The sequence below is a fragment of the Bos mutus genome, chromosome 10 (genome assembly GCF_027580195.1).
Source record: "Bos mutus isolate GX-2022 chromosome 10, NWIPB_WYAK_1.1, whole genome shotgun sequence".
Classification (NCBI taxonomy): Eukaryota; Metazoa; Chordata; class Mammalia; order Artiodactyla; family Bovidae; genus Bos; species Bos mutus.
The window spans coordinates 48382540-48406865 of record NC_091626.1 but is presented as its reverse complement, the minus strand read 5'-3'; the positions used below and the strand labels follow the sequence as shown (position 1 = coordinate 48406865).

At 37.9% G+C, this 24326-nt stretch overlaps 1 protein-coding gene across 5 annotated transcripts in view; it reads left to right on the top strand.

Moving 5' to 3' along the window:
* The window catches only part of ATP8B4 (ATPase phospholipid transporting 8B4 (putative)), a 283123-nt gene that overhangs the window by 189933 nt on the left and 68864 nt on the right, over positions 1–24326 (top strand). For all 5 annotated transcript variants that reach the window (XM_070377880.1, XM_070377879.1, XM_070377881.1 and 2 more), the window contains 3 exons: positions 1713–1878; positions 11527–11715; positions 22207–22322. In XM_070377880.1, the coding sequence (XP_070233981.1) occupies positions 1713–1878; positions 11527–11715; positions 22207–22322 (471 nt within the window). The remainder of the gene's footprint in view (positions 1–1712; positions 1879–11526; positions 11716–22206; positions 22323–24326) is intronic.

Here is a 24326-nt window from a genome sequence, read left to right as displayed (position 1 = left end):
GCTGCTAAGTCGCTTCAGTAGCATCTGACTGTGCAACCCCATAGACGGCAGCCTACCAGGCTCCTCTGTCCCTGGGATTCTCCAGGCAAGAACACTGGAATGGGCTGCCATTTCCTTCTCCAATGCATGAAAGTGAAAAATGAAAGTGAAGTCCCTCAGTCGTGTCCGACTCAGTGACCCCATGGACCGCAGCCTACCAGGCTCCCCTCTCCATGGGATTTTCCAGGCAAGAGTTCTGGAGTGGGGTGCCATTGTTTTCTCCAATGTTGTTTCTACCTTTTGGCTATTGTGAATTATGCTGCAGTGAATGTGTGAGTACAAGTATCTCAAGATCCTGATTTTAATTCTGTCATAATATTTTTTTTTACTTTATTTATTTTTTTAATTTAATTTTTTATTCTGGCACAGTGCCCATATAAAATTGGCCATCATAACCATTTAAAAGTGTACAGTTCAATGGTATGAAGTACATTCATATTATCATCACCCTTGTCTATCTCCAGAACTCTTTTTTTTTGTCTTTTTTAAATTTTTTTATTTTATTTTTTAACTTTACAATATTGTATTGGTTTTGCCATATATCGAAATGAATCTGCCACAGGTATACATGTGTTCCCCATCCTGAACCCTCCTCCCTCCTCCCTCCCCATATCATCCCTCTGGGTCGTCCCAGTGCACCAGCCCCAAGCATCCAGTATCATGCATTGAACCTGGGCTGGCATAATTCTGTCATAATATTTTGCAGTTACTTTAGTGAGATCAGAGAAGTACTCAGTAATCAAACACATTAATATTTTTATATCTTGAAATACTAATTCATGCTAAGTAAGGTTCGTCTAGTCAAGCTATGGTTTTTCCTGTGGTCATGTATGGATGTGAGAGTTGGACTGTGAAGAAGGCTGAGTGCCAAAGTATTGATGCTTTTGAACTGTGGTGTTGGAGAAGACTCTTGAGAGTCCCTTGGACTGCAAGGAGATCCAACCAGTCCATTCTGAAGGAGATCAGCCCTGGGATTTCTTTGGAAGGAATGATGCTAAAGCTGAAACTCCAGTACTTTGGGCACCTCATGCGAAGAGTTAACTCATTGGAAAAGACTCTGATGCTGGGAGGGATTGAGGGCAGGAGGAGAAGGGGACAACAGAGGATGAGATGGCTGGATGGCATCACTGACTCAATGGAAGTGAGTCTGAGTGAACTCCGGGAGTTGGTGATGGACAGGGAGGCCTGGCATGCTGCGATTCATGGGGTTGCAAAGAGTCAGACATGACTGAGCGACTGAACTGAACTGAACTGATATTTTAAAAAGTCTATAATTATGCACATACTATTCCAGGTCAGATATTGCTGCCAAAATGAGTTCAAGTCAGGTCAAGTTTTTCCATCAAGTAGGTTTTGAAATCAACTTTTAATTTTTAGGGCTTCTTTGTATTTTAGAGTTGAAGTAAATATTTGAGAATTTGTATAGCCATTGGATTTTTTTCTTCCCCATATGCTTTTGGAAGGTTTATTGCTCTGGTAATGAAGGCTTACATGGCTCTGAAATGAGAAGATGATATTTAACAGTAATGAGGAAACAAAGCCATTTTAGTGCCAGGCTTTGGAGGCTGAAAAGTCATACAAACTCTAAAAATACTTAGAGGAAGTGTTTTTGAATTTTAAAAGACTTTTGTTGGAATGAAGTCTACAGTTTTGTTGTTGTTGTTCTCCTACAGAAAAAAGAGACTGTGGGTTTCTCAGTCAGCCCTCAAGCAGACAGAACATTTCAATTTTTTGACCACCATTTGATGGAATCCATTGAACTGGGTGATCCCAAAGTGCATGAATTCCTTAGGTTACTTGCACTCTGCCACACTGTAATGTCAGAGGAAAATAGTGCAGGTAAGTGCAAAGTGTGTCTGAGTCTCGTTTTTTAAATAGGTATATTTTCATTGAAATGTTTGGAATTGGAAGGATTTTCTAATCCAAAATACAGCATTGCACAAGGGCTTTACCTATTACTAGCTTTTCTTTGTATTTATTTGTATACTGAATGTTTTCTAAAAGTATGGAGAGACTTAAAAGAAAAAAAAAATTAGGAACAGTAAAAAGATGAGGGCCTAGATAAACCAGTTAAAAGGGATACTTTTTTTTTATGACTGAACACCGTATTTGCATACAACAGTGCTTAAACTGATCTTTGTAATACTAATGCCAATAATGACATTTTTATTTGAGGATATCACAATGCCTTTAAGTAAATTTTTTTTATCTCTACTTTCATTTATTTCATTTTTTAAGTTCTATTTAAATAGCTATCTGATTTTATTTTAATATTTTCTTAGATCTCTTTGAGGATATTAATTACTCTTAATTTGAAATCTTTTGTTTCCTCTGCTGTTTCATTTTATGAAATGTTGTTTTTAGAGTTCTGTGTCTAACTTTCATGTTGTTCTCAAATGTTTTATTGTTTGTTATTGCCTGTTCTTATTTGTGTTTGAGCATCCCAGTTTGCCTCTTGGTGAATGTAGGTTCTGCTAACGGCCTGTCTCCCAAGATTGTTGGGGAGAGTCACAAAATATTGCTCGTCTTCTGGGCATGGAGTTTCCTGCTTCCTGGAGTTCATATGATACCTGGGCTTAACTTATTTTTTCAAATCTAGTGCTAGGATTCTGTGTCAGAACTCTCATTTCAGAGAAAGTTGTGCTTAAGGTCTGGCCTAAAAGAAAGTATCACAGTCATGGACTCCCTTTCTTTTGTTAATTAATTTCTCTAATCCGTATGGGATTCTAAAGCTATTTCTGGCTGTTTTCAGCTTTGGTCTCCAGCCCCAGCATGAAAACCATAAAAGGTTCCTTAGGTGGATTGTGTACTTAGTGTAAAAGAACATTTTCAAGGTTTCATCTTGAGGCAAATATCGCTGTAACCTGTTGTTGGAAGGAAGTTGGCAGGAGGAGGAGCCGAAGTGGTCCTGGCAAGCTTGAGTGGAATTCTTCAACTCATTTTATTTCTAGTGCCCCTAAGATCACTTCTGCTCTTCTCTTTTGTTGATTCTGATTTGGAGAAACTTTGGGCATTGCTTTTAACTCTGTATTAATTTTCTTTTTCAAATTCTTTGAACTGTGTTTTTCTCCTTTCTTATTTATCCATTTATCAAATCTACTTTTTATCTTTTAGACATTTCTCAAGTTTCTGGTTCACTGAAAATATTCATTCCTCTTTTATGGTATCACTACAATTTTTTCATATTGTGATATTTTAATATTTAAATCAATTTTTAATTGGAGGATAATTGCCCTACAATATTGTGTTGGTCTCTACCATACCTCAATACAAATCAGCCATGAGGAAACATATGTTGCCTCCCTTATAAGCCTCTCTCCCACCCTTCCCACCCCTCCAGGTTGTCACAGAGCACCTGATTTGAGCTCCTTGCATCACATAGCAAATTTTTACCAGCTATCTAATTCTACATATGGTAATGTGTATTTTCAATGCTACTCTCTTTGTTCCACCCTCTCCCTCCCTCACTGTGCCCAAAAGTCCATTCTGTCTGTTGTGATATAATTAAATGCAATAAAACACAAATCTTAAGTGTATTGTTTAATGAATTTTGACCATTATATACACCCATGTAACCACCTCCCCGATCAAAGTATTAATATTTTCCATCATTCAAGAAAGATTACTCATGTTCCTTTCTAGTCCACATCACCAGCCACTGCCCAAGCAACCACTATCCTGATTTTTATCATCAAAGATGAGTTTTGCCTGTTCTTATAGTAATACTTCATATAAATGGAATCATACAGTATGTATTCTTTTGTGTCTGGCTTCTTTCATACAATGTAATGTTTTTGTCATTCATCCATGTTGTCATATCAGTCAGTAGTCCATTTTTTTAAATTTGAGTAACATTTCACTGTATGAATATGTTTACCACTTTTATTCTTCCCCAGCCCTCTGTTCAGACATTTAGGTTATTTTCTAGCTTTGGATTATTATGAGTAAAGCTGCCATAGACATTTTTACGTCTTTAAAAAAGTTAACAAATTTGTTTTTCGTAAATACTTAGGAATGGAAATTGCCTGATCATAGCATAGGTGTGTTTAAGAAACTGCCCAACTATTTTCCAAAAATGGAGTATCGTTTTGCATTCCTACTGTCAGTGTATGAGAGGAGTTCTAGTACCTTTACCTTCTTACTAACGTTTTAGTATTATTACTACTAAGTTGTACCTGTTCTCGTGGCTATGGACTAATCTCTTCTGCCATATAAAAGCATTTTGAAGTGAAGAGAAGTAAATGTGTGTATCATTTCAACTATTTCAGTTTTTTCCTTTGAGATTTCAAATTCTCGGTGAAGAATTACAATACTAAATAAGGGGAAATTACATTTTTTTCCTCCTTTTAAAGCTCTAATTATAGGATAGATGACTTAAATCCATGTATGTTCAAGAGCACTGGAAAATATAAACCTTACTTACATAAATGTTAGTTATGATAAAGAACAGAACCCAAATCTGATGAGCTTAAAACTACATGACTCTATAATTTATAGCTGAGGGTATTGCTTTTATTTTAAGTGAGTGCTCTTTGTTTCATGGAGACATTTGGGAAAGTTGATCTTCTCATTCCCTTTGCCAGGAATTTCAGAAGCAGAGAAGTGGAAGGTACAAAGGCTTCAATACAAGTTTTTTTCTATTTAGGTAGATGTCAATTAAAGAGATAAAAAATTTAGAAAATTTTCTTATTGCCTTAAAATCAGTCCTTTAAAATTTGTCAAAGCTTGCTTTATGGCTTGAGATGTATTCAGTTTCTGTGTCTTGTGTGTGCTTGAAATAAATGTGCGTTATCCAGTTATTGAAAATGGGGTTCTTAATATATCTACTAGATACTGTGTCTTAATGGTATTGTTTAATCTTCTCCCTCTCTGGATTCTTTTGAGTACTTGATTTCTTGATTAATGAGAATGTATTTAAATCACTTTGGTATAGTGAAAGTGAAAGTCGCTCGGTCATGTCCGACTCTCTGCGAGTTCTCCAGGCCAGAATACTGGAGTGGGGAGCTTTTCCCTTCTCCAGGGGACCTGCCCAACCCAGGGATCAAGCCCAGGTCTCCCGCGTTGCAGGCGGATTCTTTACCAGCTGAGCCACCAGGGAAGCCACAAGCGTAGTTAGATGCACAGTAATTGTGTGTTCATTAATTCTACTTTGTTTTGCTAATGTTTGCTTTGTATATTTAAGATCACATTATTAGATACTAGTTTAGAGTTAAATTTTTTTAAATGAAAACATCTATCAATATATATTTACTCTTTTTATCTCTAGTAAACGTTTGCCTTAAAGTTTATTTTGTCTGATGTTAGTATAGTTATAGGTGTTTATTTTGCCTGATCCAATATAGTTATTGATGTTTCCCTCTTGTTAGTATTTGCATTGTTCAGCTTTCCATACTCTTTCCTGCCATTCTTTTTTTTTTAATGTTCTAGACACATCTCTTATAAATGGCAAAATTTTTGAAATTTAAAAGAATATCTAGGTTAACTAAACCAAATCTTAAATAGAACATTTAGCCAATTACCCATTGTTGATGATCAATATGTTTAGGTTCTAAGTATTTAATATATGGACTTCCCTATGGTTCAGTGGTAAAGAGTCCTCCTGCCAATGCAGGAGACACAGGTTTGATCACTGGGCTTGGAGAAGAAAACTGGCAAACCACTCCAGCATTCTTGCCTGGGAAATCCCATGAGCAGAGGAGCCTGGTGGGCTACAGTCCATGAGGTTACAAAAGAGTCAGATACAATTTAGTGACTAAACAACAGCAGCAACAATTTAATATATAATTACTGTAGTTACGGATAGATGTCCTTCTACCATCTTACTTTGTATTTTATATTTGCCCTATCATTTGTCTGCCTCTTCCAGTCTTATAGATTTAGTTCAATTTTATTTCTACTGCCTTGAAAATAATATACTCTTATTTGTATTCTTAGTTAATAGCCTAGAACTTTTAGCATAATTGACTCAACATAGCCTAAGCCTTTGTGAACAAAATAAGGACATTAAAACACTTAAATACTAATAAACCCTGTCCTGATTTATATATTTTCTTTTTCAGTCCCTCAAGAGGTTATTTTTATGGTTTTTACAGTCAGTTTACTTAGATTTACTCATATATTTACTTATTTCTATGCTCTTTAATGCTGTCCAATCACTGAGCTTCTGCTGGTCAAAAATGTATTCTTTAGGATTTCTTTTAGGCAGAAGCTACTGGTAGTAAACTCTGAAAAGCTTTGAAAACAACTTTATTTCATCCCATTCTTAAAAAATTTTTTTTTCTGAAGTATAGTTAATTTAAAATATTGTGTTTAATTTCTGCTATACAGTGAAGTGACTCAGTTATATATACATATATACACACACACATATATGTATGTATATATATACATTCTTTTTTATATTCTTTTCAGAGTATATTGAATATAGTTCCCTGGGCTATACAGTAGGACCTTAATTTTTTATCTATCCTGTATATGATAGTTTGCATCTGCTAATCCCAAACTCTCAATTCCTTCTCTCCCATAATCCCTCTTCCCCTGGCTCATTCGTATTCTTGAATGATGTTTGTTGTGTGCAAAGGTTTAAGGTGACAATTTTCTCAGCACACTGAAGAAATTTAACTATATTTTGACTGCTATTTCTGTTACTGCATGGTCAGCTGTTAGTTCAGTTGTGACTTGAAGGTGATCAGTCCTTTCTCCCTGGTTCAGTGAAGTTCAGTCGCTCAGTCGTGTCCGACCCTTTGCGACCCCATGAACCGCAGCACGCCAGGCCTCCCTGTCCATCACCAACTCCCAGAGTCCACCCAAACCCATGTCCATTGAATTGGTGATGCCATCCAACCATCTCATCCTCTGTCGTCCGCTTCTCCTCCTGCCCTCAATCTTTCCCAGCATGGGGGTCTTTTCAAATGAGTCAGCTTTTCGCATCAAGTGGCCAAAATATTGGAGTTTCAACTTCAACATCAGTCCTTCCAATGAACACTCGGGACTGATCTCCTTTAGGATGGACTGGTTGGATCTCCTTGCAGTCCAAGGGACTCTCAAGAGTCTTCTCCAACACCACAGTTCAAAAGCATCAATTCTTCTGCGCTCAGCTTTCTTTATAGCCCAACTCTCACATCTATACATGACCACTGGAAAAACCATAGCCTTTACTAAATGGACCTTTGTTGACAAAGGAATGTCTCTGCTTTTTAATATGCTGTCCAGGTTGGTCATAACTTTCCTTCCAAGGAGTATGCATCTTTTAATTTCATGGTTGCACTCACCATCTGCAGTGATTTGGAGCCCCCCAAAATGAAGTCAGCCATTGTTTCCACTGTGTCCCCATCTATCTGCCATGAAGTGTTGGGACCGGATGCCATGATCTTAGTTTTCTGAATGTTGAGCTTTAAGCCAACTTTTTCACTCTCCTCTTTCACTTTCATCAAGAGGCTCTTTAGTTCTTCTTCACTTTCTGCCATAAGGGTGGTGTCATCTGCATATCTGAGGTTATTGATATTTCTCCCAGCAATCTTGATTTCAGCTTGTGCTTCCTCCAACCCAGCATTTCTCATGATGTACTCTGCATATAAGTTAAATAAGCAGGTGACAATATACAGCCTTGACATACTATTTGGAACCAGTCTGTTGTTCCATGTCCAGTTCTAACTGTTGCTTCCTGACCTGCATACAGGTTTCTCAACAGGCTGACTTGAGACTTGTTTTTGCTTGTTTTGACTTGTTTTTGTTGACTGTATAGAGCTTCTCCATCTTTGGCTGCAAAGAATATAATCAAGCTGATGTTGGTGTTGACTATCTGGTGATGTCCATGTGTAGAGTCTCTTCTTGTGTTATTGGAAGAGGATGTTTGCTATGACCAGTGTGTTCTCTTGGCAAAACTCTATTAGCCTTTGCCCTGCTTCATTCTGTACTCCAAGGCCAAATTTGCCTGTTACTCCAGGTGTTTCTTGACTTACTACTTTTGCATTGCAGTCCCCTATAATGAAAAGGACATCTTTTTTGGGTGTTAGTTCTAGAAGGTCTTGTAGGTCTTCATAGAGCTGTTCAACTTCAGCTTCTTCAGTGTTACTGGTCAAGGCATAGACTTGAGATTTCTTCTTCTTTCATATTCTTAGTGTAGGTGTGAATTTTTAAAATATTTGTATTGCTTAGAATTCATTGAGATTCTTGAGTCCATAGAATGTTGTCTTTTATCACTTCTGGAATTTCCTTAGCCATATTATTTCTTCAAATATGGACTCTGACTCATTTTCTCTTTGTAATGGATCTTTAGTGTGTAACATTCTCACTTTATTCTCTATGTCTTTTAATAATTCTTTGATTTTTTTCCTTTCTCTGTCTCTCTCGGATATATTCTGGAATTTTCTCCATTTTTCCCCCTGTACACAAATTCTTTCTAGTAGTATTTAATCTGCTGTTTTTGACTTCTATTAAGTCTTTAATTCTTTTTTCAAATCTGATTAATTTTATCTCTTTTATTTTTTGAAATCCATTAAGTGTTTGTAGTATTTCTGATCTCTTCAATATCTAAAGTTTTTAGGGATATTATTCTCTCTGTTCTTTCTGTTGGTTCTAATTATATCTTGGCCATTTTATTTGGGACTTCATTTGTAGAAATTTTTCAGGTTCTGAGGCTAAGACTGGTTTCTCCAAGAAAGGATTTGCATTTCCTTTAGACACTATTTGGGCTTCCCTTGTGGTTCAGCTGGTAAAGAATCCACCTGCAATGTGGGAGACTTGGGTTCAATCCCTGGGTTGGAAAGATCCTCTGGAGTAGGGGAAGGCTACCCATTCCAGTATTCTAGCCTGGAGAATTCCATGGACTGTGTAGTCCATGGGGTTGCAAAGAGTCAAACATGACTGAGTGACTTTCACTTAGTCACTAATGTATATTTTCAATCTAAATTCACAATATCTGGGTGATCTGTGAATTTAGGATGCAAATATACATGAAAGTCAGTTTTCTGTTATAAATTTTCAGCGTATTTTTTTCTCTTATAAATAGACAGTTTTCCTTATAGGTACTCTTAAAATGGGCACTGTTTTCCAGTTTACCTTCATACTGAGAGAACATCCTTTTGAGGAGTGAGGGTGCTCAGTTTTAAGAAGTGATCTCCTATTAGACTTCTTTCCCTGGCCTATGTCTTTTCTAACCAAAGCCCTGAGATACTGGAAACCAGTTAGTTTCAAAAATGCGCATCCTTTATTCCAACCGTATTTTTTTTTCCCTCAGTCTTTGACCTGAGCAACTGTTGCTTTCTTGCCAGTCCTGAGTACATGCAAAAATATTTAAATGCTTTTTATTTATAGAATCTATAGCTGGTTCTAACAGAGGAGATTGATCCTGGAACCTAGTTCACCATGTTTCCAGAAGTGGAAGTTACCATGTCATTTCATAATAGATGAAGTAATTGCTTCAATTTTTTTAAATTTCAAAAATTAATTTATGCCTATTGTAGCAAATGAAGCCATACAACATAAAGATTTATAAAGGCAAAGATAGTAATTTCTTCCATGAACTTTAATTCAATCTCTAGAGAAGTAACTCGGAGAAGCAATGGCAACCCACTCCAGTACTCTTGCCTGGAGAATCCCATGGACGGAGGAGCCTGGTAGGCTGCAGTCCATGGGGTAGCGAAGAGTTGGACACAACTGAGTGACTTCACTTTCACTTTTCACTTTCATGCATTGGAGAAGGAAATGGCAACCCACTCCAGTGTTCTTGCCTGGAGAATCCCAGGGACGGGGGAGCCTGGTGGGCTGCCGTCTATGGGGTCGCACAGAGTCAGACATGACTGAAGTGACTTAGCAGCAGCAGCAGCAGAGAGGTAACTAATATTAACATTTGGTGTACATGATTTCACACTTTCTACTTGCTTATACATATACGCACATATATATGGATAGATATGTAAGTAGTTTTTTTTTTAACAAAAAAAATTCTAGTACATAGATTAATATGCAACCAGTTTTCTTAACAATTTATCTTGGACATTATTATAAGTCAGTAAATATGGATCTAGCTCTGCCTAATTTTTTCTAATTTATTTTTACATACAAAGATACTTTTGTATAGAAGAGCTTACTTTATTCATGCTGGGTTTTAAGTGTATTTTTATTTTTTTCCCGCACTTCATTCTTTTCCTCTCTTCTCTCCTCTTACTCCCACTCCAGCACATACACAATATCAGGTACCAGTCATTAATATCTTGGTTTGATTCCTTATATTTCAAGGGATTTCTTTGATGTATTTTCATAAAAAGATCACTAGTAGCAGACTGAAGAGGAATTTGGGATGTCTGCATCATCACTCTGGTGTGTTATCTTGCAAAAGTCGCATAACATTTTCGTAAGTTTTACCAGTATAAAGTGGAAATACAGGCATACCTCATTTTGTTGTGCTTCACTTTATTCCACTTCACATATATTGTGTTTTCTACAAATTGAAGATTTGTGCCAACCCTGCATCGAGCAAGTTTATTGGCACCATTTTTCTAACAGCATTTGCTCACTTTGTGTCACTATGTGACATTTTTGTAATTCTTTTAATATTTCAAACTTTTTCACCTGATGGCTCAGCTGGTAAAGAATCTGCCCACAATGCAGGAAACCCAAGATCGATCCTCGAGTGGGGAAGATCCCCTGGAGAAAAAATGGCAACTCACTCCAGTATTCTTGCCTGGACAATCCCGTGAACAGAGAAACTTGGCAGGCTACAGTGCATGGGGTCACAAAGAGTCAGACATGACTAGTGACAAACACATGTATTTCTCATGGTGATCTGTGATCAGTGATTTTTTGATGTTACTATTGCCAAAATATTATGAATCACCTAAGACTCAGATTATTAACATTTTTTTTCACAATAAAGTATTTTTTAATTAAGTATGTATATTCTTATACATAATGCTATTGCACACATAACAGACAACAGTATAATGTAAATGTAATTTTTATATGCACTGAGGAACCAAAAAATTCATGTGAATCGCTTTATTGCAATATTTGCTTTTTTGCAGTGGTCTGGAACCAAATCTGCAATGTATCTGAGATATGCCTGTAATAATTTTAATAATCCCTCCCCTCAGTGCCATGAGGATTATGTGAGTTAATTTATATTAAGTGTTTTAGTTTGTGAAACTTTCTTGGCTGTTTCTAGTCACTGAAAATACAAAGGTACGGTCTCTGACCTAAGAAACTTTCCACATAGGAAGGAGGCAGGCTCAGGAATGAGTTTTTTCCTGTAAGCTGACAGGGCTCTTAATGCATGGTGTTATGTATGGTGTCCTGAAAGTTCCATAGGACTGGTGCCTGGTCAGCTGGTTAGTGAGTGGAAAAAGTCTAATTTCTAGAGCCGACACTTGGGGTGGGTCTTATAGAATGAGTTGAAATTGATGTTGGTTGTTCTGTGAATGTTACTATCATCATATTAATAATCTGTTTCTTTTTGTTATTTAATCCACTTGTTTCTTTTCCTTTTAGGACAGCTGATTTACCAAGTTCAGTCACCTGATGAAGGCGCTCTAGTGACTGCTGCAAAAAATTTGGGGTTCATCTTTAAGTCTCGGACCCCAGACACAATAACAATAGAAGAATTGGGAACACTAGTTACTTACCAATTGCTTGCCTTTTTGGATTTTAACAATTTCCGAAAAAGGATGTCTGTCATAGGTATGGTTGGTGGCTGAGAGTATTTTCGATCTTTTGATAATACTGTGGTTATATGGAAACTTCTCAAGGATGATGTCACTCTAGTTATGTGCTGAGAGTTGTGATATGTATTAACTTTTTGAACTTGTGTCATCCTCAGCTTAGCCTCAACTCGGTAGCAGTGAGTGGAACTAAAGAAACAAGTACCTGTTCTGTGTCCAGCACCATAACCTTACCCTTTCCCCCATTTTCCTCCTTCATCCCCAAGCTACGATTTTACTCAGTCTGTTTTCTGCTTCAGATTAAAATTGCTCTTGTTCCTTTTCAATGCTAAAGGTTCTACCTGTTCCCATCCATTGCCCTTCCTTACTCACTCCCTTCTCGCTTGCTTGTAACTTCACTTTCTTCTTCATCACTGACTTCTTTCTTCAGCCTGCAACTCTATGATCATCTTTGTTTCCTTAAAGATATTGTTCATATTCTGATCTCCACTGATTTTGCCACCCAATTTTTCTTCTTTCCATCACAACTTAATTTTTCAAGGTTAGTTTTTGATCCTCATCTTGGTTTCTCTTTTCAGTCTATAAGGGTCAGGCTTCTGCTTCTAATCTTCAAGACAGAATTCCTTCTCAGAAGTTTGACATCACCTCTTAACTACCCAGTGCAATGACATCCCCCCTCTTCCTTCTTTCCTCCCTTCCTCTCCCTCTCCCTCCTTCCCTCCTCCTTATCTGTTTACTATCCATCTGTTGATCTATCTATCCTCTATTATCATCTCTATCTCTTTAAACTTAGTGATATTTGATACTGTTAATCTGCTTCTCTTGACACTCTTCTTTTGGCCTCTTTGACCGCATTGGCTCCTGGGTCTCACCTTGTCCTGTGCTTGCTTTCTGAAGCTCCTTTTCAAGCTGACTGTTCTTCATCATACTCTTCAGTGTTGGTGTCCTTTTCTCTTCTGCGCTCTCCTTGTATAATCTTGACCACTCACATGGTGGCAGCTACTGCCTATATTTTGTGTCCTTCCCATATGGTTCTTCAGTTTCAGTCTCTCTCTGAGGCCTCTATACACATTTTCAGGCTTCTCTTGGATTCTGTCACTGGGTTATACTACAGTTATCTCAAATTTTGCGTGTCTAATATAGAACTTTGTCACAACTATGTTCTTATTAAAATTGTTATCTATCTTTTGCTATATGCCAGTGTGAGTGAACTGAACACTTTACAAAAATTTTATTAAAGTCTTGTAATAGTATGTCACCCCCAATCAGGAGATGGGACATTTAAAGCTCAAAGATTTTAAGTATCTTTCCCAGTACTGTCGTGTATCTTGTTACAAAGCCAGTAAGATGCAGAGCAAATATTTGAATCCAGATTTGTCTGTCTCCAAAGTCTGGCCTCTTTATCCCTGTTGTAGGTCACATGCTTTTGATACCTCCGTCTACTTTGTGCCCCTACGTTACTGGCTCTCAAACTTCAGCTTCCATCAAAACCGCCAGGAAGAATTATTAAAATGCAGATTTTATTTATTTATTTTTGCTTTTTTTAGCTTAGCAGTACTTTTAAGAACTGTTTCCTTATCCGTATATAAAAAAATATACTTGAAAAATTTTAAACTATGCAAATCTCCACTCTATGGATTAAGTCAAAATTTATTTTGTCCCTTGTAGTCGTAGTATAGCAGTAGTAGTGCTAGTTGCTCAGTCTCCCTGAAGGATACCCAGGTTTGATCCCTGGCTCAGGAATGTCCCCTGGATAAGAGAATGGCAACCCCCTACGGAATTCTTGCCTGGAAAATTCTGTGGACAGAGGAGCCTGGTGGGGTACAGTCCATGGGATCACAAAGAACTGGACATGACTGAATGACTAACACTTTCATTTTGTCCCTTTGCGGTGGCCATTTATGCTATCCTCAAACTTTTGCTTTTACACGTACTGAAATGAGTAGCCTTGTACATATTTCATTTTGTACATGTGCAGTTATTTCAGAATATTTATCAGAAATGAGATTGTTGGGTCATAGGATAAACATGTTTTTAATTTTGATGGTTATTGCCAAATTGCCAAAATGGTTATTACCATTGCAGGTATATCATTTTACAATCCCACCTCCATAGTAGGAACGCCTTTCCCCCTATATCCTCATCAACATCAAACTTCAGATTTTTGTCAGTTTTTAAATTGGCATGTAACAGTAGTTTTAGTTTGTACATTTTTATCACGGATGAGGTTGAGTTTATTTCCTATGCTTGAGATACATGTATATTTTCCTTCTGGACAGAGTTAGTACTCCTCACTCATTTTGCTATTGAACTGCTAGGTTTTTTTCTTCTATATTTACAGAAGTCCTTATATATTAGGGAGAGAAGCCCTTTGTGATGTAGCTTGCAGACATTTTTTTCCAGTTTGTTGTCTGACTTTGGATAGTATTTCTAGCTATACATATAGTGTTTTTTATGTGCCCTTGTTCTGCTTTTCTTTTAATATGATTGAATTATTTTAGGGCTTCTACAGTTTGAATCATAGTTAGGAAGCACCTGGTAATTTAGAAGATAGGTGAATATGTGATTTGGAAAGATAAGTATAAAGTAAAATGCAGATTTTAAATGCTGTTAAAGTGCAGCCCTAGAGTTTTTGATTCAACAGGTCTGGGGTGGGGCATAAAAGTTTGCACGTTGCACAAGCTCCCAGGTGTTCCTGATGCTGCTGCGTCACTGTTTGGACCACAGTTTGGGAGCCATTTCCTTAGACTAAGAGATCCTTCAGTTCAGTTCAGTTCAGTTGCTCAGTTGTGTCTGACTCTTTGCGACCCCATGAATTGCAGCACGCCAGGCCACCCTGTCCATCACCAACTCCCGGAGTTCACTCAAACTCACGTCCATCGAGTCAGTGATGCCATCCAGCCATCTCATCCTCTGTCGTCCCCTTCTCCTCCTGCCCCCAATCCCTCCCAGCATCAGAGTCTTTTCCAATGAGTCAACTCTTTGCATGAGATGGCCAAAGTACTGGAGTTTCAGCTTTAGCATCATTCCTTCCAAAGAAATCCCAGGGCTGATCTCCTTCAGAATGGACTGGTTGAATCTCCTTGCAGTCCAAGGGACTCCCAAGAGTCTTTTCCAACACCAAAGTTCAGAAGCATCAATTCTTTGGCACTCAGCCTTCTTCATAGTCCAACTCTCACATCCATACATGACCACTGGAAAAACCATAGCTTTGACTAGACGGACCTTTGTTGGCAAAGTAATGTCTCTGCTTTTGAATATGCTATCTAGGTTGGACACAACTTTCCTTCCAAGGAGTAAGCATCTTTTAATTTCATGGCTACAGTCACCATCTGCAGTGATTTTGGAGCCCAAAAAATAAAGTCTGACACTATTTCCAGTGTTTCCCCATCTATTTGCCATGAAGTGATGGGACCGGATGCCATGATCTTCGTTTTCTGAATGTTGAGCTTTAAGCCAATTTTTTCACTCTCCACTTCACTTTCATCAAGAGGCTTTTTAGTTCCTCTTCACTTTCTGCCATAAGGGTGGTGTCATCTGCATATCTGAGGTTATTGATATTTCACCCGGCAATCTTGATTCCAGCTTGCGTTTCTTCCAGTCCAGCGTTTCTCATGATGTACTCTGCATATAAGTTAAATAAGCAGGGTGACAGTATACAGCCTTGACATACTCCTTTTCCTGTTTGGAACCAGTCTGTTGTTCCATGTCCAGTTCTAGCTGTTGCTTCCTGACCTGCATACAGATTTCTCAAGAGGTAGGTCAGGTGTCTGGTATTCCCATCTCTTTCAGAATTTCCCACAGTTTCTTGTGATCCACACAGTCAAAGGCTTTGGCATAGTCAAGAAAGCAGAAATAGATGTTTTTCTGGAACTCTCTTGCTTTTTCGATGATCCAGCGGATGTTGGCAATTTGATCTCTGGTTCCTCTGCCTTTTCTAAAACCAGCTTGAACATCAGGAAGTTCACGGTTCACATATTGCAGATCCGTAGCTACTCTTTATTCTCCGCTGAGATACTCAGCATGCCTTGTGCACTTTCACACTGTTTGCATGGACTATTTCAATGTAGACCTCTCCTCTTTTCCTCTTCCTTTCTCAGAAAACTCCTAATCATCTGGTAATATTGATTCAGGTGTCACCCATTCTCTCGATTCTTTTCCTCCTTTCCAAATAACCACATTCTTCTTTGTTTCCCCTTGTTCGAAGCACTAGTGTGATACCAGTCCTGTGATACTCATGGCTTTCCCTGTTAAAGTCATGCTACCTGAAGGCAGGGACTGTGCTCTAAACTTCATAAACTACCCAGGGCCAAGCAAAGTGCTTAGCACATAGTACATTCTCTAGGAATATCCGTTAAATAACATTTAACCCAACATTTTACAACTTATGAATATCCTGATCAACATGTTAAATCAATTTTTACTCTGAAAAACGTGTGTGTATGTAACAGTAGGACTTTTGGTGTCTTACTACTGGAAACTAGCCCTGGGAGATTGCTCTCAGCAGGTAAAAACCAAACATCATCTGAGGGTGTTTATTTTTATTTTTCTGACAACAGGCTGTAGGCAGTCATTGTCAGTGTTACTAATGAGCACATATGCTGCTCTGGGTGTTGGCCTGATGTTGTATCAGCAGGGACTATCTTCTATTTACAGCTTCAGGGAAGTGTTATTGATGTTGGGTTGGCCCAAAACTGGCTTCTCTTTGCTCTGAGGGTGTTGACAAAACCTAAGATTGCTACACAGGGAAGCTTTTGGCTTTTCCCCAGCATCAGTCACTATTAAGGGAAATCACAGCCTAACCACAAACGTCACATGTTTGCCTTAATGGATCCCATATGAAGAAAGGTAGTGTTCCACCGCAGAATGCATGGAGGCTTGGGGCTTTATGTTTGTTCTGTTTTTTAATCAGTTCTGTTTGTTTTTTAATCAGGAGGAATTTGAAAGAGAAACTCCACTAGGGTAGACAAGTCTATGTTTGATAATAAGACCCAAAAAAAAAAAAAAAAAAGCAGTGTCAGACTCATGATTGTCACGGGTTTGGTGGGGAAAACACCCCAACACGAAGTCTCAGACATTTGTTGCTATTTCTTCTCCTCCTCCTCCTAGGTCTGCTCCTTCTTCAGGCCTGTTTTAGATAATCATTCATTGAATCATGAATGTACAGTTTCAGTACCAGTGGTACTTTCATTCTGGGGCAAGAGCCCTGATTTATTCAGAGGTTTTTATTTATTCTAAATAAAAATAGATTTCTGTAAGTAATTTTGTCAGAAGGTATAAAAGATACAATATTTTAGCCACCTGATGCAAAGAACTGACTAAGTGGAAAAAGACCCTGATGCTGGGAAAGACTGAAGGCAGGAAGAGAAGGGGACAACAGAGGATGAGATGGTTGGATGGCATCACCAACTCAATGGACATGAGTTTAAGCAAATTCCGGGAGTTGGTGATGGACAGGGAAGGCTGGTGTGCTGCAGTCTTGGGGTCACAAAGAGTTGGATACAACTGAGAAACTGAACTGAACTGAAAAAATATGCTTCATAGATAAGTATATGGGTGCAATCTTGCAAAGTTGCTTCAGTTGTGTCCGACTCTGTGCGACCCAAAGGATCATAGCCTGTCAGGCTCCTCTGTCCATTGGATTCTCTAGGCATGAATACTGGAGTGGGTTGCCATGACCTCCTCCAGTAGATGATCTTCCCAACCCAGAGATCAAACCTGCCTCTGTTAGGTCACCTGCATTGGCAGGCAGGTTCTTGCCCACTAGCACCATCTAGGAAACCTTGAGAAGTGTACAGATCTCATTATATAGTTTTGGAAATATGTAAATAGTTATTTACATATTTACTAATTATGTAAATAAAAACAGATAAAATTCAAGGATAGTTATTAATAGGGCCAAGTGGCAGGTAATTATTAAAGAAGAATAAATTACAGTATCTCCTTGTAAAGCCCTTACAAGGTCTTTATATAAAGGTTATTCAACTCTAAACCTTTTAAGGATTATCAAAGTACAAATCACACTGAGATGTGACAGGCATTTCTAACCCAACTGAAATATGGCAAGTAGAATTATTCATCAACCTTCATGGTATAACTATTATATTTACTCTTACAGCAGAAACCTGGAACCATTTCTGAATATTTTTTTTCTTTATATCACAAAAGCATAGCTACTGCTTACAACATATTTTGCATAATTATAATTTAACTCAATCAAGCAAATATTTATTAAGTACCTACCATGTTCTAGGAACTTGAAGCTGAAGTAGAATATGAAACTGAAAACTACTTTATGGTTGCATCCAGGGGAAGATGGTGAAGCAGGGTAGGAAATAGGCTAAAAGGGGGCAGAGCTGCATGATTCCTGTTTTTGCCACATTAGGAGTCCAGTATTCATTGGAAGGGCTGATGCTGAAGCGCCAATACTTTGGCCACCTGATGCAAAGAGCTGACTCATTAGAAAAGACCATGATGCTGGGAAAGATTAAAGGCAGGAGGATAAGGGGATGACAGAGGATGAGACGGTTGAATGGCATCACCGACTCAATGGATATGAGTTTGAACAAACTCCAGGAGATAGTGATGGACAGGGAAGCCTGGCATGCTGCAGTCTATGGGGTCGCAAAGAGTCAGACACAACTGAGTGACTGAACAACAACAAAGGAGTCCAGACTTGATCTAAGGGCAAAAGGAGGCAATTACGGGATTCTACACAGTAGTGTGAAGATGATTCACCCTGTGTGTGATGGTTGTGTTATAGAAGGAAAACAGGAGGGAAAGAGGACTGGGATGAATAAAACCAATTAGGTTAATATGATAATCTAGGAAAGAGAGAAGGTGGCAGAGACCTCTTGGTTTCAATTGGATATGGGTGGTGAAGGGGGAGGAGATTTGAGTGATGACCAGATAACTGCTTTGGGAGACTGAGTAGACGGTGAAGCTGATATTTAAAACTGGAGATAAAAAAAAAAAAAAAAAAAACAAAATGGAGACATAGGAGGAATAACTAGTTATTGGTGATAGGTAATGTTTCCAGTTTGAGTTTAATGTGCTCAGGCACATTTAAGAGGAGATGTCCAGTTGGTAGTTAGATGTCCAGGCAGAAGGGAGAACTGGAAATGGATTTAGGCAGGAGATACACATTTAGAGCAACCATCCTATAGCTGAAGCCAGAAAGAGAATCTGACAGCCCAAAGAGCGTGTGAAGGATGGGATGAGAAGTCAATTTGGGGTAAATCTCTGAAGAACACCAATATTTAAAGGACAGGCAGTGGGAACAAATTCTATAATTAAAATCTGTGACCTTTGTCCAGACTGTTTATTTATCTCAATCATTTAAAACTTCTATGTTATTTTAAATTTATTTTAAAAAGCTAACTTCTGAAAGGACTGAGATTTTATTAGCCTAAAGATTTCCTAGCAGAACTGCCTTGAATGAAAAGGGATATAACACTAGCTGAGCTGCTAAAAGAAATGTTCAGTGAGTAAAATTAAGCAGGATTCCATGAAATTGGACTATGCAAACTCAAATTTAAAGGAGTTAATGCTGGGTTAAGAGAAGGCATCGGATATGGAAAAGCTTTACTAAATCAGGAAATTGTAGAGCTGGAATGATGTTAGAAGTTAGGTTGTTTAAATATCTCTTTTTCAGAATAGAAATTGAGATGGTGAGACAAAGAGATGGTAAGGAATTTGCACAATTCATAATCAGTTTGTGATTTCCCTTGAACAGGGATTCTCAATGAGTGGTCTGGGGAACCCTAGGAAAACTTGAAAGATTTTCAGAGGATTCATAAGGACAAAAGTATTTTTATAACATTGCTAATGTTATTTATCTGTCAGTTTTTTTCTCATGAGTATGTCACAGAGGTTTACAAAAGCCACATGACATGTGATATCACAACAGATTGAATATAGAAAGCAGATATGAGAATACAACCATCTTCTATTAAACAAGATATTAAAGAGATCTATAATCATATAGAACATTTGCCACTCCCCAAACTATTTTGTTTTGGAAAAAGTGTCATTTATGTAAATATGTAATGTTTATTGTTATTTATATAATACTTATATTTTGATTAATATTATTAGTGTCATGACTACTAATATAATAACATTTCTCAGTTTTAATTTCTAGTGTGGTAAATATTGATAGATAGGACCCACCTGTAGTCCTCATGAAGTTTTAAGAGTGTAAAGGGGTTCTGAGACCAAGAAGTTTGAGAATCAATATCCTACTTTGGACTTTAAAAAATGAACCGTCATAGAGAAGTTTTACTAGCAAGTGGAGGATATACACACTTTGACTTTATAGCTCTGGTAACAGAAGGAAGAAAATGTGGGAGAAATTAAATTGAATTGCTATATAAGAGAAAAAAGAGAAAGCCTTTCCTAGGAGTAAATGTTTTCCTCCCACTTGATTGAATAGATATAAATTGCATTTTTTTCCTCTCATTTTCCCCACTGTGGACATTAGAGCCGAGTACAAGAAAAATTGCATAAGTTCTAGAAACTATGAAAGTTGACCATGTGTCTTAGAAGAGAAGACAACTCATAGATAAATCCCAATACAAAAAAGTTTCTAGGGTGCATTAGGTTTATTCAAGCTAGGAGGAAATTGGATTAGATCAAGTGTTGACTAAGGGTCATTAAAAATTAGAGGAAACAACCTCAGTGTTCATCAGCAAGTGAATGAGTAAAGAAGATGTGGTATACATATACAATGGAATACTGCTCAGCCATAAAAAGGAATTAAATTTTGTCATTTGCAACAACATAGGTGCACTTGGAGGGCATTATGTTAAATGAAATGTTAGACATAGAAAGACAAATACGGTATAATATCTTTCAAATGTGGAATCTAAAAAATACAACAAATTAGTGGCTACAACTAAAAAGCAGATTCACAGATATAGAGAATAAACTAGTGGTTACCAGTGGGGAGAGGAAAGGGACCAGGGAAATTTTAAGGATAGGGCATTAAGAGATACAAACTATTATGTATAATATAACCCACTAGGATATATTGTACAGCACAGGGAACATAGCCAATACTGTAGAATAACTTCTACAATATTGTGAATAACTTCTGAGCTTCCCCCCTGGCTTAGTGGTAAAGAATCTATGTGCAATGCAGGAGCTACAGGAGATACAGGTTTGATTCCTGGGTGGGGAAGATCCTCTGGAGGAGGGCATGGCAACCCACTGCAGTATTCTTGCCTGGAGAATCTCATGGACAGGGGAGTCTGGTGGGCTACAGCTCATGGGGTCACAAAGAGTTAGCCAGGACTGAAGCGACTTAGCATGAGTAACTATAAATGGAGTGTAGCCTTTAAAAATGGTGAATCACTGTATTGTACACCTGTAACTTATATAATGTTGTACATCAACTATATTTCAATTAAAAAAAGTTATGGGGAAAAGTAATTTATTGTACTGTGGTATTTATTATATTCCTTTAAATCAAGCTCTGAACTTCATATCCTCTTAAACTAATAGTAGTCAATATTTATGTCCATCTGTTATCAGGCACTCTATTTTTAGAGAAAAGGTACAACTGAGTAGAAAGCATATAATAATCTTAGACTTGATGAAGCTTGTGAGGGTCACTGTTCAAACTATGAAGCTGTGACATGAGCAGTTGTCCTAAATTGTATCTGACCTTTAGATGTAGTAGGGGAGAAATACATTTCTATATCATTCATCTGTTTAATAAATAATTAGGTGCCTGATATGTGCCAAGATGTAAAACCAAGCCTACAAATGTAGGTCAAGTATTCTGTGGCTTAAAGGAAGATTTGTCTGACAGCAACATGTGTGACACCCAGGGGAGGAGTTGAGGATTGTAAATGAGGGATTGGAGCCTCATCAAGGCTATCTTTCCCAAACGTGGGGAGAGCAGGTTAAAACACAGCCCTACTAACACAGACTTTTAGTGGGAAGAAGATAGAAACTTCAGTTTTGAAAGCCCCCTGAGAAGTCTGCTTGTAGCTAGGATTATGACCCAAGAGTAAAAGAGCTTTTCTAAGGAGTAAGGGTACTGAGGAAATATATCAGCAAGGGCTGAGAAAAATCCATAAACCCTGACTTTGAATGACTTGAATTCCATATGGTGATCATTTGGCATAATGCTGATAGCTGATTCCTATAGTCAGTCTTGAATTTCACATCAGGAGACAGGCAAACAAAGCTTTCAGTTCTGCTCAATACAGAAGGCTTAAATTTAAATGTATCAGCCCTTCAGAAATAGTAAGCAAGGAAAATAGGAAGGTTGTATACATCAGAACAAAAATACTTGTTCCTGTAGATGGAATATTTCTAAGTTAACAAAACAGGAGTAAAGTCAGGTGACTTAGGTAATGACCTTTTAACCAAAGGCACTGAGTATTTTATGACTGCCTAAAGCCTGATGCTCATTTCCAAATTGCCTGGCTGGAGGCCAAGGAGAGTCTAATTTTGATGGATTTCATTGATTATTGTCTACTTTCCCAACTTTTTTTTTCAGTTCGAAACCCAGAAGGACAGATAAAGCTTTATTCCAAAGGAGCAGACACTATTCTGTTTGAAAGACTTCATCCATCTAATGAAGACCTTCTGACTTTGACTTCAGACCATCTCAGTGTAAGTGCCCCTGCGGTAAGGTTAGCACAGTGGCCCTTTGGCAGCTTCCTGTGGTTAGGTCTTCTTTTTAAAATATCAGCTAAGTGATCTGATTTCTGAAATAGAAAGTGTGTGGAGAATGGCTCCACAGGAAACTGTGCCAGTGAACATTTAGAAACTGGCACATGGACCCACCCCCTGCCTTGTTGAGCATCAGGTCAGTCACTCCAAGGTGGATGAACCCACAGCTGATGAGAAATAGCCACTGAGTATGGGCTCCTGAACTCTGGTCAGGGGATGACTCAGGACACCAAGGGAAACCTGCTCTGACTTCCTTACAGCTGGGGGCTGTTCCACCTGGATGACTGGACTGGTTTTAGTGAAGAGGAACTGGAGAATTGCTTTCCCTTGGGTTCTGATGTGTCTGGTACTAATCTATCTGGTACTCTTAGGGTTACTCCCCTCCACCCAGAGGATAGTTTAGGGTCATGTTTATATAGTGAGAGGAAAATAATCTTTGTAGCCAACTTTCTCCTTTAAGGGTCTTTTTATTCAGGTCATATATCATGATGAGTCACTAATGTTCCCTGGGTTGAAGTTAGCAAATGCATACAGCCTGAGACTATGCAAAGTTTCTTTCTAGAAGCTTCCTAAAGGGAGCAGGGATGATATTTGGCATACGTTTTTCTTTTTGCAAAAGAGTAAGAGTCTAAGAATAAATATAAATGTTATCTGATTTAAAAACTTGAGATTTCAAGGGTCATTCTAGCATTTGTTTGAGGTTCTGTTAAACACAATATGAAATTTAAGGGCAACTGCTCAGAACTCTTATTTCCTCCTTGGTTTCTCTCCTTTAAAAAGCAATTGAGGGTTCATTTTCTTTGCCAAGCCCTATATTTAATATAAAAAAAAAATTTCCCTGAATCTTTAAAAAACAAACAAACAAATAAAAATCTCTGCCTGACTTTAAGTTTAAAGAATGATTGTTTGGTAATATTGGTTACAAACACAGCTATTGTTTTTGTCTTCCTAATAGAGCATTCTTGATTTTCTTTTAATCTCTTCCAGAAGGCCATCATGGTCCTTTAAAAAAAATTTTTTTTTTATGAAAACAACACTGGAATCATAAGCATTTGATTTTGCCATTGCTCAAACACCAAGGCCCTGGATTTTCATACTAAAGTATGGGAAACCTAATTTGATCTTTCTACATTTCTATGAGTATCAATTTGACTTGCCTTTGCTTCTTTCAGTTTATTCATTTTGACTTCTAAATTCTGAGGTTTTAAATTTATATTTAGGTATTAGTTTTTGAATGATTTAATGATAGGAAATGATCATGCTAATCCTAAATGTTGATTTAGGATTCAACTTGTTTCATGCACTAATTAAATAACTTAAATCATCTGTTCCCTTTTGTAGTATCATCTTAGAGTTGATTCACTGCTGTGCAGAACAGAGAGAAAAGCACTAGTAATGCCCAGGGGCGTTGCAAGTTAAACTCAAAGAAGAGTTTGTGGGAATTAAGAGGACAAAAGATCATTATAAGGCAGTAACTAGATTTTCAGATCAGTTGGGGACCCGGTGGTGGTTTTGGAAGGGAGGGCTTGTACAGTGTGATTGCAACATCTAGAGTGCTACCAACTGTCTACGAGATAAGTTTGGATAATTTTTCTCATACTCTCTCTGGGCTAAACCACATCACCACAGTGGGCACTGATTTTCCATTTTCCTAATTAGGGTGTGTCAAAGTTTAATTTGTGTCTGATTGCCAATCTGTGTCTGTCCCATAAGCCAGAATATAACAGAGAAGATATGCTTCATGGGGGTGCCCAAAGGAGCAGAAATGGCTATAAAAATGCTTCCAGTATAGAAGGCCATAAAGTGGCCACTAGAGGCCTGTGCAAAGTGGGAGGTTTTTAGCATTTAATGGCACCGCACTCCAGTACTCTTGCCTGGAAAATCCCATGGATGGAGGAGCCTGGTAGGCTGCAGTCCATGGGGTTGCTAAAAGTCAGACACAAC